General features: G+C 63.9%; 1 protein-coding gene across 1 annotated transcript; it reads right to left on the minus strand.

The window, feature by feature from the left end:
• Positions 1 to 138: 138 nt before the first annotated feature.
• On the minus strand, positions 139 to 14,504 carry ADAM8 (ADAM metallopeptidase domain 8). The gene is made up of 23 exons (XM_024930247.3): positions 14,392 to 14,504; positions 13,106 to 13,209; positions 11,724 to 11,800; positions 11,516 to 11,594; positions 11,327 to 11,403; positions 10,819 to 11,008; positions 10,522 to 10,584; positions 10,363 to 10,431; positions 9,981 to 10,150; positions 9,757 to 9,838; positions 9,370 to 9,518; positions 9,092 to 9,269; positions 8,764 to 8,853; positions 8,445 to 8,634; positions 8,300 to 8,369; positions 7,907 to 8,057; positions 7,444 to 7,521; positions 6,992 to 7,076; positions 6,276 to 6,390; positions 5,435 to 5,624; positions 4,858 to 4,923; positions 1,404 to 1,481; positions 139 to 949 (listed from the first exon to the last, which is right to left on the minus strand). The coding sequence occupies exons 1-23, from the start codon at positions 14,435 to 14,437 to the stop codon at positions 872 to 874; spliced, it is 2,475 nt and encodes an 824-aa protein (XP_024786015.2). The 5' UTR covers positions 14,438 to 14,504; the 3' UTR covers positions 139 to 871.
• Positions 14,505 to 14,674: the final 170 nt, after the last annotated feature.

Raw genomic sequence — 14,674 nt, forward strand, 5'->3', positions numbered from 1 at the left:
GCCTGAGAAATCCAGGGAGAAAGGAAGGTGGCTTGACCTCATCTATTCGCAGTCTGCATTTTACCAAGCGCCGACCCTTGTATCTCGTGAACTGAAGCCCGCCATCCTTCCCCGCTGATCTAACAAGAATCTACAGAACTCGGTCAATAATTTATTAGTAAAATATACATTTCTCATTATTAAAGAATAAAAGCTTTCAGCCCTGCTGAACACACATCTGAGGTCTCAAGAAAACCAGACAAGATAGCTGACTCTCCCACATAGCCCTTTCCATAAAGGCGATTCCTAAGCTTAAACACACACAAAGCTGGGGCTGTCCCTCTTGAATCCCATGGGAAACAGGCCCCAAGATCAGGGGACCTGGAGTCGGGAGCTTGGGGTGCAGTCTGCTCACTGACACCCTCTGGAAGAGCACGCAGGGGAACCTGGTCCTGGGATGGAGTCTTTCTGGGGATGCCCCACGTCTGTGCTGCCTGGAACCGGGTGCCCAGGGCAGCCGGCTCAGCAGGCCCCAGAGCAGGGGCAGGTGTGGCTGGGAGGGGCTGTATATGTGGCCTCCTGAACACAGGGGGAGACCAGCGGCCACCTGGAGACACGTACACACACACGCACCCACAGGCACACAGCTCATCCCAGCCTGGTGCCTGCAGACAGCTGGGGCTACACGTGGCCAAGGCGGGGAGAAGGAATTGGCTGAGGGCATGGACAGCAGGAGCCTCTCAGGTAGATGCATTCCTGAGGTTAGAACAGCAGCTGAGCCTGCAAAGTCAGGGTCTGGGGCTGAGCGGCGCTAGCTGGACCGTGGAATGCTGGAACGCATGGCTTCTCTGCCGCAACTTCTCCAAATTTCCACACAGGCGCAGGTGCCCCCCTAGGGTGCTGTGGGAGCTCCGGCTCCTTGCTTCCTCTGGATGGGGGGCTTCAGGGCAACCTTTGGGCCAACAGCACCCTGGGAGGAGGAAAAGATAACTGATGTTGAAAAACTACCTGCTATAAAAGGTATATAAAGGGTACAACGAAATTTTACGTCCTTTAACATCTCTTAAAATGTGGATTCTTGGTTCATCCACCAACAACATGGCCCATGCACACAATGGCAGGTGTGGCAGTCACAGTATATACAGCTCACAGAGGACAGACTTTCTTCCCTGCAGTTGCTGGGGGAAGGTCAGGCACCACTGACAGCCGGGGTCAGCATCTGCTGAGAAGTCCCCTGATCACAGCACAGATATCACAGTATAGCCACTGCCAATGCCTTTCCCTTTTCTTTCAGTCACCCAAGTTTATCCACAGATAATCAGAAAAAAACCCCACCCTCCAGGGCAGTGCCACCGTCAGCCCCGTGGGGAGGCCGTGCCGTCCACTGCACAGTGGACTCTGCCTGGTGTGTGCTGGGGCCTCACCTCAGCTGGACCAGGGTTAGCCGCACCAGCCCCGGGTTTGACTGGGGGCACTGGGGGCGCGAACGTCGGCTTGATGACCTGGGAGGAAACAGACACAGCTGACATGGGTCCCCCAGGCAGTCCCGGCTCTAGCCTGGACATCACCTTATCTGGACCTGGAACGAAGCTCCCCACAGACCTCGCTCTGCCCCCCAGGGAGCCTGCAGGCTCCGCCCCCACTGAGCTCGCTACAGAAAAGCCCTCCTGGCTGCCACTGCCCAGGAATAAAGCCCATCAGTGGCAGAACGCCATCCTGGGCCCACCTGCCCAGTACACCATCCACATCCCCTAACCAACCCCCATATTACCCTCCAAGAGCTTTTTTCCTTTCCTTTTTTTTTTTTTTTTTGAGTCAGGGTCTCCCTCTGTCACCCAGACTGGAGTGCAGTGGCATGATGTTGGCTCACTGCAGCTTCCTCTTCCTGGGTTCAAGTGATCCTCCTGCCTCAGCCTCCTGAGTAGCTGGGACGACAGGTACAAGCCACCACACCCAGCTAATTTTTTATTTTTTGTAGAGACGGGGTCTCCCTATGTTGCCCAGGCTGGTCTTGAACTCCTGGGCTCAAGTGATCCTCCCGCCCCAGCCTCCCAAAGTGCTGGGATTACAGGCATGAGCCAATGCGCCTGGCCTGAAGAGCTCTACAGATTGCCGGAATGTGGGGTTTTGGAAGCTCAAAGGCCAATAATTAGCTACTAAAACACGTGTTTCTTTGCATTTCAGCTTTCCCACGGTAGGGAGGCTGGATGTCCACCACACAGAGCTGTGGAGCTCACTCCTGGCTGTGTCACACGGAGCCTGGGTGGGCTAAGCATTTGCAGTTTTCAGCAGCTTCCAAAGGACCCTACTGAGCAGCCAGGGGAAGCCCGTGAGAGTGAAGAGTGAGTGACTTCCCTCCTGCACAGTTCTGCTGCAGCCTCTGCCCCATCTACTGCCACGCCTGTTCCTGCTGCAGTCTCTGCCCCATCTACTGCCACGCCCAGCTCCTGCTGCAGCCTCTGCCCCATCTACCGCCACGCCCGGCTCCTGCTGCAGCCTCTGCCCCATCTACTGCTATGCCTGGTAACCATAACTTCCTTGGCCAGAAATCTCTCTGCCCCCTTCAGACCCCTGTTTTGCCTGTCCAGACCCCTTCTAGGACTATTTCTGCAACTCACTTACAAGTCTGAAGTTAGTTCAAATAAAGTTAAAAAGGAAAGAGAGAAATAGAAAATCACTATTAGGGCCGGGCATGGTGGCTCACGTCTGTAATCCCAGCACTTTGGGAGGCCAAGGCAGGCAGATTACGAGGTCAAGAGATCAAGACCATCTTGGCTAACACAGTGAAACCCCATCTCTACTGAAAAAAAAAATACAAAAATTTAGCCAGGCATGGTGGCGGGCACCTGTAGTCTCAGCTACATTGGGAGGCTGAGGCAGGAGAATGGCGTGAACCTGAGAGGCGGAGATTGCAGTGAGCTGAGATCGCGCCACTGCACTCCAGCCTGGGCGACAGAACGAGACTCCATCTCAAAAAAAAAAAAAAGAGAGAAAATCACTATTAGGCAAACAGCACAGAAAACTATTGCAGCCAATATTCACCAATGGATGCCAAAACTAGTGGGTCCAAGCTTAAGGTTCAAAGAGTCTCAAGGTATCTCCCTGAGGCATCTGCTCACTATAAAAAGAAGACAGGAGCTTTCTAAGGAAAAATCTGTGGACGCTGCTCCAACTAGGCGCTGTGTCAACATCACCCGTGACCGAAGCTGCATGTGGGCCAGGCCTGGGCTGTGCCTGGGGAAGGGTGTGTCCAGTGCTGCCCCCGCCAACAGTGCACGGCCCTCATCCACACAAGGAAAGACGGGACAAACCCAGGCTGAGGGACTCTGAAAACACTGCTGGCCACACTTCCAAAGTGCAAGCTGAGGAAAGGCAGAGGGGCCGGGGGCTGAGTGCCTGGGGGGACCATGGCTGGAGAAGGGCGTCCAGAGGGAGCAGGCGGTACTGACTGGGTCGCATCGGTGACGTGACACCTCGGCTGTGCACCCACACCGTGGCCATACGGGAGCTGACCCGGGATGTGGCGCCTCGGCTGCGCACCCACACTGTGGCCATACGTGACGCCTCGGCTGTGCGCCCACACTGTGGCCATTCGGGAGCAGGCCAGGCGAAGGGCATGCAGGATTCTCTAGGCTATTTTTGCAACTTTTCTGTAAGTCTAAAATTTGTTCAAAATTAAATGTTAACAAAAAAAAAGCCTCAACCCAGAGGGCAGGGGCTCTCCTGCCCCAGGTCTTCCATGCACAGCCCAGTCCTAGGGCTGACCATGAACCTCTGTGGAGGGGGTCCCCGGAGATGCACCGTGGCTAGGGCTGACCATGAACCCCTGTGGAGGGGGTCCCCGGAGATGCACCGTGGCTAGGGCTGACCATGAACCCCTGTGGAGGGGGTCCCCGGAGATGCACCGTGGCTAGGGCTGACCATGAACCCCTGTGGAGGGGGTCCCCGGAGATGCACCGTGGCTAGGGCTGACCATGAACCTCTGTGGAGGGGGTCCCCGGAGATGCACCGTGGCTAGGGCTGACCATGAACCTCTGTGGAGGGGGTCCCCGGAGATGCACCGTGGGACCTCTTCACACAGGCACCTCCCCAGCCCCGGCCTGCCCGCCACCGTCCTGCCCTCTCTGAGGACAGAGGCTGCTCACAATGTCCCGCAATGCCAACTGGACCTCGATGGTACCACTGGGGCCCCGTGCCAGGCCCCAGGGAGAAAGCCTGGCCCTTTCTGCTGCCCTAGCTGAGTCAGTGGCCCCAGGAAGGGAGCTCAAGGGTCCTTCTCCACCCACTGCCAGAGCGGTTTCCCAGGGCTGAGGCCAATGAGCTGCCCCCACGGGGTCCAAAAAGGGCTCCAAGGTTAGCCCAGAGGTGGGAGCCAGGGCGCAGGGATAGGACCCCAACCCTGGGGGGACACGGAGGCCTGGGAGTTAACCCTCAGCATGCCAGGGCTCCAGTGATTCGGGTTTTGAGAGATCTTTCCAAAATCCCCAAAGCCCCCAAACCCAAGGGAAGCACGGAACGTGTCCCTGCCCTGAGCCCACCCACCCATCTGTCCTGCAGGGCCCCAGGGAGTCCTCTTCTCTGCCAGAGCTTCAGCTCTGGGAGGGGCTTGGTGGGCGGAGCAGGTCTGAGTGGAAGGAGAAGGAGCCAGGACCCCCAAACCAGCTCCAACGCAGGGCAGGACTGAGCTCCTGCCTTCCCGTGGCCTCGCTGACCTGCCTTTCTGTCTGATGTCCTCACGAGGTCGGGCTAACCAGCCTTCTGTGTACAGCGGGGGCCACCTGGGGATCCCTGGCCCCCGGTGCAGTGCACAGACCCCAATCCCATCAGGAAGGCCTGGACACCCTCAGACGGCTTGGCCGCCCAATCACCACTGCTCACCTGCTTTGGTGCCTGCCGGGTGTAGACAGGAACTGGGAAGGGTGGGCTGGACACAGTGACCGGAGGCTGGAGGAGACAGGGCCGAGAGCCTGGGTCAGAGCTGGGACCCCCGTGCCCCTCCAGCACCCCCAGCTCCAGGATCCGAGGTTCCTGCCTCTTGTGTGTGCTGGAGGCGTCTGCGCGGCCCACAGGGCCCCACCCCAGATGAGAGGCCCCGCCCCATTCCTCCCCTCAGCTGTGTGATCCCGAGCTGGGGGCCGGAGAGCATTTGTGTCTCGACACTGTCCTCAGATGGGCTCTGTGGAGGCCAGGAAGCTTCCCTGGGCTCGGAGCCCCCAAGTTTAAGTTCAAGCTCAGATTCTGTCATGGCTCAAAGGGGTCTGGGAAGTGCCCACTCCCAAAGCCTCAGTGTTCCCAGCAGGGCAACCACAGCAGCTGCTCTGGGCCTCGGGGCCACCGCTGGCCTGTGCGTGAATTTAATGAAAGGGCTCTGCTGGCCTCGGGCTGCACTTGGGGTCGCAGGATGGGGCCTGGGCACTGCTTTCAGCCTCATGAACCCGCCGGGGGTGGTGCTTACAGCAGGGGGCGGCCTCTTCAGAGCCACCGAGGAGGCCGGGTGTCCGGCGGGCTGGCCCGGGTGGGTGGTGGGGACCAGCTCTTGGGGGCCCCTGGATGGGGCTGGAGCCCCGCCCTTGGCCGGCACGCGGCTGGCAGCCTGGTGGAACAGGGGGTTGGAGCGCCCCATTGTGGTCTTGGGAGCCACGTTCCTGGGGAGGAAGCACAGGGCGCGTGGTCAGTGTCCGGCCATGGGGCCCCAGCACCACACCCCGAGTCTCTCCCTCCCAGCTCCAGCCGACCCGAGAGGCTTCAGGGCGAGAGGTCGTGGCCATGAGAGACAGACAGGCCCAGGAGGCGGGGCGGACCCTGAAGAGGCAGGGACACCCCCTCCATGTCCTGGGGGCCCCAGTCAGGTGGGCGGGAGATGCTTGGAGGCTGTGGGGCCAGTGTGTCCTGCTGCGTGGGGGTCTCCTGCTGTGTGGGGGTCCAGGTCCCTAGAGCAGGGCTCAGCAGGAAACTGGCAGGGTGCTCACGGGGCTGGGTCAGGGTATGGGGGACCCCACCGGGCCTCTCTGGATTTGCCCCAAGCCCAACCGGCCACCAAAACCATGCCCCGCCCAAGCCTCAGGGGAAGGTGGAGTCCAGAGTGGCACTGGCCGAGTGGAGCCAGGAAGGCCCTTCAAACTCAGCCCAAGCCGGGGGGCGTCACGACGTCGGGGCACAGAGGAGCCTGGGTGTCCGTGCCGTCCACCATGGGCCCGTGCTGGGCACTCCTTCCTCTGGCAGCTGAGCACGGGAAGCACTCGCCATCCTCCATCATAGCCCCCGCCACCCTCCGTCACAGCCCCCACCACCCTCACCTGCTCAGGATGCGGCTCCGGGCTTTGCGACAGACGATGATGCCTGCCAGGGTGACCAGCACAACTGCCAGGAGCACCAGAACCACCACCACGAAGACGGGGAGGCTCCCGGACGCTGTGGGACACACGGCCCCACATCAGGCAGGCAGACGGTGACCTCAGGCAGGAGCCAGGGAGGTTCCCAGAGACACGGTCTTTCTCAGCACCCCCAGGCCGTGCCCTGTGGACCCCTCAGGGAGGACCTGGTACCTTACACTGGCACTCCCAGCTCGCCAGTGACAGGTTGGAGAGCTTGGCAGGGTGGCCCTGGGCCACAGTGCTGTGGGCATGGCTGTGCCTTTGAGGCCTGATGCTCTGGACGACCACATGCTCAGTGGCCGCTGGGGAGGAAATACTGGGTGGCCTCAGGGCCCCGGGCCGAGGAGGGGCTGGAAGACACAGGCTGAGGACACTGGAGTCTCAGCTCACCGCCGTGCCCTGCCCTCGGCCACTGCCTCCCTCTGGGACAGGGCTCTCCCCTCCTCACATCAGCCTCTGCCTATACCTGTGTGTCGGGGACAGACAGGCTCTGCCTATACCTGTGTGTCGATGCCTGTGGCAGCAAACTGGCACCGCGAACACCACCAGCTTCCCGGGCCCGCGGCTTCTGCCTGGGCTCTGTTCGGGCCCTCTGAGCTTGGACCCCAGCCCCACCTGCGCTGGCCAGGGAGGCCTACCTGCGTGCACCTCAGTCAGCAGCTTCGCGCAGTGGGGCGGGGCCCAGCCCGCGTGGCAGTGGCACTCCTGCTTGTGGTTGCACACCTGCGGGGACGGCTGGGCTCAGGGCCAACCCTGTTGTGGACCCCAAGGGGCCGTGGGGGCCGTGCCTCCAGCATGAGGGCCCCGGGCCAGCCCCACCCCCGAGGGCCCCTCGGTCCCTGCCCGCACGCGCCGACGGCGAGTCCTCTCCATGTAGCCCCTGCCTGCTGCCCAGTGACCATGCAGGTTCCATCCACGGAGGCCACCCAGGCCGGGCCTCAGCCGACAGGGGCTCCACAGAGACCCCCATGGACAGGACACGCCAGGCCCCCCCAGCCTCAGGCTCCCGTGTCCAGAGCTGTCCCCAGCACCAGCTCCCTCAGAGCGGCAGCCTCTGTGCAGGGGCCCTGTCCCGAGAGGCCACACATACCCCGTGGTTGTGGCACTGGGCAGAGCAGTTGCTGGATCTGTAAACGTGTAAGTCCTGGCAACGTCCTTTCCAGCAAACCTGGGGGTAGGAGGCGTCTCTCAGGCAGCCGCTCTGGACCTCTGCCCTGCCAGCGTCCCTTGAAACTGCGGGGTAAGCTGGGGGTGGGCTGTGGTCACCACGTCCAAGGTGGCTGTGCTTCAGCCCATCTGCCGGCTGCCTACCCCCAAAGCCCCTGGGAAGTGGCCCTCCTGGGGCACGTGGCCGCCGGTGACGGCCATCAGATGAACTGAGAACCATGTCTCTCCCCACCCCCGGAAACCTTTCAGTCTCTACTAGAAGCGCGGAGAGAACTCTGTTCCCACAGCCTCGAGCAGCTGCCAAGCTCAGAAACGCATCTGCACCCACGTGGGGCACATGCCCGGGATGCCTGGGGGGTGGCGCGCCCTCTGAGCCAGGGGCTCACCTTCTCTGGTCCACACCGGGTGCCCTCGGGCACTGGTTCATACGCAGTGCCATCCTCTGTGGTGAGCGCGTGGCACACATCCACGATGCAGATGGCACGCCCCAGGGGCTGCTGCCCACCCTTGCACTGCAGAGTGCCACACATGTCAGCCCTGTGGATGGAGGGCAGGTCGTGGGCCAGCTTGCCCGGGAGCATGCTGGGGGGCCCAGGAGCCACAGCAGGCTGGGGCCAGTGACCCACCTCCCTCCCACAACACGGTGCGCTTGAGCCTGGGGTCCATGGGTCCAGAGCAGACCCTCATGGGAGCAGGACCCTTTGCGGAGGCCCTTCTGGGGCTGACCCCGCTGTGGGAACAGCACATGTCCTGGGCCCAGGGCGGTCTCACAAGCTCACCTGTACCGGCTGGCCTTGCAGCCTGGTAGGATGTCGTAGGAGAAGCAGGACTCCTCGGCAGCCTGCCCACCTGTGGGACCAGGAGCGGGTTAGCCCTGGCAAGGCCTGCAGCCACCCTGCCAGGCCAGCTCTGTGCCCACTTCACCTGGCCCCCAGAAGGCCTGGCACTGCTGGGCCAGTGTGGGACAGGCCCCGTTGTAGCAGTAGCCCCCGGAGCAGGGCGTGCCGTTCTCCTGGAAGGCGTCTTCCGGGCACTCAGGGTGCCGGCCGTCACAGAACTCCTCGAGGTCACACATGTCCTTCTTGGGACGGCACAGCTCACCAGCCGGCTTCACCTGGCCCAGCAGAGAACAGCTCACCATGGGGACAGGTCCACGCAAGCTGCCTGGTCCCTGGCGCCCCAGGGTCCCTTCCCACCTGCCAGCCATGGGCTCTGGGGGTCACTGGTGGGAGGCTGCACTCACCTTGCACTCCTGGCAGCAGGTATCGTGCGCACACTGGGCCCCCTCAGCCAGCTGGCAGGTGGTAGAGTTGCAGCAGCGGTTCCGGCAGTCCTGGGGCGACGGCAAAGGCCTTGGCAGGCTGCACTGGGGCCGGGCTGGGCTCCAGGGCGGACCTGGCCGCCTCCCCTGACCACTGGGGTGCCCTGCAGCCACTCCCTCCCTGTGACCGCTCTGGACACCCACGGAGCCCCAAGTTCCACGTGTGGATGTGCAGTGGTCACCCTGGCCTGAAGGGACAGAGGTTGTGGCACCCAGTGCTGACGGAAGCAGGTATGGGGCATGGACGCACCTCGGGGGGGCCGCAGTCGCACTGCTCCCCACGCTCCACAAACAGGTTCCCACACACGGGGCCGCCCACCAGGTGGCTGAGGTCAGGGGCGTTGGCGAGGCAGGCCGACTGCGGCCGCTCCAAAAAGCTCTCCAGGTAGGCCTGGCTGCAGTCACTGAACATCCTGGGGAAACTGGAGCTGGGGAGGCGGGGCAGCATTGGGGGAGGCGGCCTGGCCCCTTCCCCACCCACCTCGTACCTCCAGCATACCCTGGCTCTGCAGGGCCCGGCCGCCTCACCCAATGCTGCCCGCCATGATGCAGCGGCCGGCCTCGAAGCGTTCCCGGCAGCGGCAGCCCTGGACGTTCTCATCATGGTCCATGCCCAGGTTGTGGCCCATCTCGTGGGCCATGGTGCAGGCCACGCCCACGGGGTTCTTGCTGTGGTCCTGCAGGAGGGTCTGTGCTCTCAGGAGCCATGGGGCCAACTCCCCACGCCTGCCACCCTCACCCCACCAGGGCCCAGGACTTGGCACAGCTTCCCGCCAACACCACCTTAAAACATAAAATCAGGCATTAAACCTGGCCTGAGGGGAGGTGGCCTGCTCCAGAGACCTGGCCCGAGGCGTCCCCTCCCCTATCCAGCTCTGGCCTCGGCCTGGCAAACCCGGGCAGGAGCCCCCTCACCTGATTCACAGCCCCTGAGCTGTGGGAGCACATGGCAGACACCCTGGCAAACCCCACGGTGGTCCCGGTGAAGTCGACACCCCTGGAAGTGGGAGTGACACAGATGCCCTGGACACGGCTCCCTCCCCACTTCCCTCCCACCCCAGCCCTGCTCTCCCTCCCACCCCAGCCCTGCCCGTCCTCCCTCCCCAGCCCTCCCCACCCTGCCCGCTCCGCCAGCTCACGTGATGAGCTGTATGTTGTCATGCAGGTGCCGCCGTGTCCGTTGCCGTGCCTGCCAGGTCAGGAGGTTCTCCAGTGTGACACTGGGGTCGGGGCTGACGTGGAACCTGTCCTGACTATTCCAAATCTCCAGGCCCACCAGGACCACACGGAAGTTGAGTTTCTGATATAGCTGGAGAGGTGGTGGAGTCCTGGGGGTCAGGCAGGGTGGCGGAAGGTACAGCAGGGAGGGTGGGTGGCGGAGGATGCAGCTGTCCCACGGCGAGGTGGGGCCAGGCACAGGTGCCGGGCAGAGCTGGAGCAGGTGGAATGAACCCCGTGGCAACACCCCCCCCACCTCCCGCCAGGGGCTCCGGCACCTCTGCAGCCAGGACTGCTGCCCACCTTGTCCACGTGATTCACCACCTCCAGCACCCGATGACGCACGGCTGCTTCGCTCCCCAGCATCTGGAACTGGGGACACGAGACCCTCAGGCTGGAGCCCACACAGCCCCCATGCCCCCGCCGCCGGCTGCTCTCCCACCTTCCCTGCCCCCAACACACCTCTGCATTGTCCACGACCACATACAGCTCCACGTAGCGGGTCTCTCGGGATGGCAGAGAGTCCTGGGGAACAGCCACAAGAAGCCAGTCAGCCTTCCCAGCGCCGGGGCCTGGACCCTCCCTCAGGGACCCGGGGCCACTGTCCAGCCCCTGTCCAGTGCTGGGGGAGCGTGGCCAGGCCTGCTCCAGGCTGCAGACAATGGGCAGCACCCAGCGCATGGGGAGCCAGGAGGACTCACAGGCCAGGCAAGTGGACACCGGCAGGGCCAGCCAAACACGGGAGACAAGGGTGCTCACCCCGGGCCGAGGCCTGAAGACGGCTGCCGTCCGGGGTCCCAGGAGGCTGCCCAGGCTGTCGTCGCTGACCCCGCATGTCCCGGCCGTCTGCAGCAGGTGCTCAGCCTGGTACACGGCGTGCCGTCCGCCCTCGCCACCTTCATCCAGGGGCTCGATCAGGTGTAGGTCTGACCCCACCTGGAAGAAACCCCTGAGGGGAGTGGGAGCCGGGTGTGCTGTGGGCTTCAGAGTGGCCTGGTCCTGCCCCGAAGGACCAGAGGCTCCAGTTTGTTGCCTACAGCTCCCCCTACCCTGCCACCAGCAGCCCCCCGCAGGTGACTTCAGGCCCCAGGGTACAGGAGGGTGAGCCTCTTGGGCTTGGCGTCCCCTGAGCAGACCCCCATGCAAGACAGCAAAGGCCTGAGTGGGAGGAGGAGGCACCCTCCCTGCCTCCCTTCCCCACCCCCACCACAGGCTTAGGCCTTCCTCTCCACCTGCGGGAGCCCTGGCGTTCGTCTGCCACACCCACCTGAGGCCGGCACAGGTGCTGAGGCTGGCGGCTGAGTCCGGGTATCCCTCTACGTGGCCCTGGTAGAAGCAGTGGTCCTGCGGGAGAAGCAGGAGAGGGGTCCACAGGCTGTGCCCCCATGGCCCCACAGGCTCGGGGAGGGCCGCCCAGCCCCTACCTGCCCGCCCAGCTGCTCCGCCCGACCCATACCTGCCCGCGAGGCTGCTCCGTCACCTCGGAGCCATTGGCAGCCGTATAGGTCTCCGTGTAGCCGGAGCCCAGCAGGTCCCTGGAAAAGAAGTGCTGTGGCTGCCTCGGCCCTCTCGGTGCAGAGAGGCTGGCCCAGAGGCTAGACGCCGGGGACACCAGTGTGCTGGAGCCAGGCCCGGGCAGGGGGGCCGACCCGAGACCCACTCACCTGTTCTTCCGCAGGTGGAGGGTGAAGTTGTGCCCTGTGGCCCCAAGGACGTAGCTCACCCTCTCTGGGTGCAGGCCCTGAGTGAGGAGGGAAGGGTCCCAGGTGAGCAGCCTGCCCGGGCTGTGCCCACCTCAATCCTGGGGGCCAGAGAAGCTCAGCTGCGGGGGAAGGGGTGCCGGCCTCCAGCCCCAGGTCAAGGCTCCATCCTGGAGGGTCCACAGCCTCAGGCAGGGTAGAGGGTGGAGGGTGGAGGGTAGGGGGCAGGGGGTGGGGGGTGGAAGGTGGAGGGTGGAGAGTGGAGGGTGGAGGGTGGAGGCGGGGGGCGGAGGGCAGAGGGTAGGAGGCGGGGGGTGGAGGGTGGAGGGTGGCAGGTGGGGTTGGAGGGTGGCGGTTGGATGGTGGGGGGCAGGGGTTGGAGGGTGGAGGGTAGGGGCAGGGCTGTGCTGAAGGCGACCGGCGGAGCCCAGCACTTGGGTAGACAGGAAGGACACGGTGCTCCTCGGTCCTCCCAGACCTCAGTTTCCCCATCTGACCACGCATGGGTAACGACAATGCCCCTTCCCCGAGAAAGCATAGGGTGGGGGAGGCATAGCCTCAGCCAGGCAGCAAAGGAGGTGGGTGGCGGGGATAGCACGCACAGGCCCCTCCAGCGACAGCTGCCTGCCTCCAGGACCCATCCCTTCCAGCAGCTGCCGGACCTGGTGGTGCCTGCAGAGCCTCCTGCTCGACCACTGCCAGCCCCCATGTGCAGGCTGGGGCTCGGCCTGCAGAGCTCTGAGACAGCCTTAGCTGTGCCACCGGCTGGATGAGCCCAGGGCAGCGGGCAGGTCGGTAGTAGGTTCCCCGGATGCTGAGGTAAGGACAGGGCTGGGGCCGGAACTGCCCTCCCTGGAAACAGGTGCACACATGCATATGCCGTGCACATGTGTGCACACCCACCCACTCAGGCTTCAGGAATCACTCTCGGGCAGCCCCAGTCGGGGAGGGGAGCCATTCTCAGTTTCTAGCCCTGGGAAACCCCCGCCAGGCCCCCCCCCCAACACAGGAAGGTGTGTCAACTCTGCGGTGAGCCAGCGTCACTTCTCAAAGAGGAATTTGGCTTATCAGCCTCACCAAGTGAAACTGGGGAGGGGCCCGGGGCCAGCACAACCTGCCCCTGCTCCCTTCCAGGGGTCCATAGAGCTCCTGAAGGAACGAGGAGGCTGGGAGCCCTCAGGCAGTGCTGGAGGGAGGAACGGAGATGGGCCCCAGGGGGCTAGAGCTGTACAGGGCAGCCCCAGACACCCACTGGCCTCTCACCACTTTCTGTAAGCTAAAGCTCCTTTCACAAAAATAGGCTCAGGGGCCAGCCAGGGACCCTCCCCAGGCCAGCTTAGACTCACCAAGTGGGAGGGCAGAGCTCGGCGGACTCGGGGGCCTGGCAGACGCCGCGGCAGCACGACCTCATACTGCTCCACGAGGGCCCAGGGCCGGCTGGGGGCAATCGCTGTAGGAGGGAGGGTCAGCAGGCATGAGGGGCCGGGGGGCAGGTTTCCTTCCCAGAGGCCTCCTGGGCCCTCAGATTCTGTCTCTTGCTGGGCTTGACCCTCCCCTGGGGAACTCACCAGATAGCTCGGGGACAAAGACTCAAGTGAGGGTTCTGTGCCTAAAAGACCCCAGGAGCGCCCCCAGGCATGGCCGGTGGGCCTGTGTCCTGCAGCACCCACACACAGTGCTCAGAGACGCTGTGGGTGCCAGCGGGTGCCAGTGACTCCACAGGTCTCCAGGCTGTCTCGATCTCTGGAGGGGCCCGAGGGCAAGGATGAACCTTCCCCCCAGGGAGGAGGACTCGGGCCGCTGACCTGCCCGTTTCCATCTCCTCCTCCATTCTTCTGATCATCTGATCGCATCTAACTGGGGAGCAGGAAGCGCCTCCCGGAGGCTGTTCACCTCCCAAGAACTGGAAACTCCCTGGTATCCGAGAGCAGAGGGCAGGGACCCAGCATGCAATGGGCAGGGTTTCGGAGACCACCAACCCCAGGACCCTTTGCTCCCGTTAAAACACAATAGTGGACGTGTCTCCATGACCACATCTCCAACCTGGAGAGGCAGCAGGGGAGCAGCCAGCCCCTATCTGCCCAGGAAACTGGCGGGAAGCAACCCGGCCTCCAGCCTGAAGCTCCTCAGCACACCCCAGCCCGAGTCACTCCAGGAGCAGGGGTGGGATCCAGGGTCAGCAGCCCCATGTCCTCCCCCAGGCAGGAGACGGGTCCCCTCAGCCCACACCCCTGCACTCCAGGCCTCGGCTTGTCTGCCCTCCCTTCCCTCCCCGGCTAAATAGTGGGGGTGGGTAGCCCCACAGGTGAATCCCAGGAACCCAGGGCGCCTCGCGCAGCAGGTGAAGCGTCCTGCTTGGCCCGGCCCCGACCCCACTAACAAGCTCAGAGGCGGGACTTCCCTCTCACAGTTCACCTTTGAAGGCTCCCTCCGACCTCCCCGGCCTCCCCGGCCCGGGGCTCTCCACCCAGAGACCACTGTGCACCTGATGGCCCGCTCCCAGGGACCAGCCCGAAGCCGGGCCAGGGTGCGGGGTGCGGGCAGGCCAGGGGCTCGGGGTCAGCGTCGCGTCCTGCGGGGAGAGCCACCCTGCCCCGCGCTGCGCCCGGGACGGTTCCCTGGAACCACTCACCAGGCAGCATCATCGCGCCCAGCAGCCAGAGCCCGAGGCCGCGCATGGCCGGGTCGGGGCGCAGAGGCGGAGGTGACAGCCCCGCGGGACACGGTCTGGTTCCTGCGCTCCTGGCCCGAGGCTCTTTTCCGCGCGCCCCGCCCCGGCTCCCCGCAGCCAATGGGCCCCTCGGCCGGTGGGAGGGGCGGGGCGCGCGGCACCTGGGGGCGGGGTCCGTTTCCCCTCCCCCGACAATCCAGCATCCTCCCTTGCACAGGTGAGGAAACTCAGGCACAGCCTGTCC

Source organism: Pan paniscus, chromosome 8, assembly GCF_029289425.2.
Source record: "Pan paniscus chromosome 8, NHGRI_mPanPan1-v2.0_pri, whole genome shotgun sequence".
NCBI lineage: Eukaryota > Metazoa > Chordata > Mammalia > Primates > Hominidae > Pan > Pan paniscus.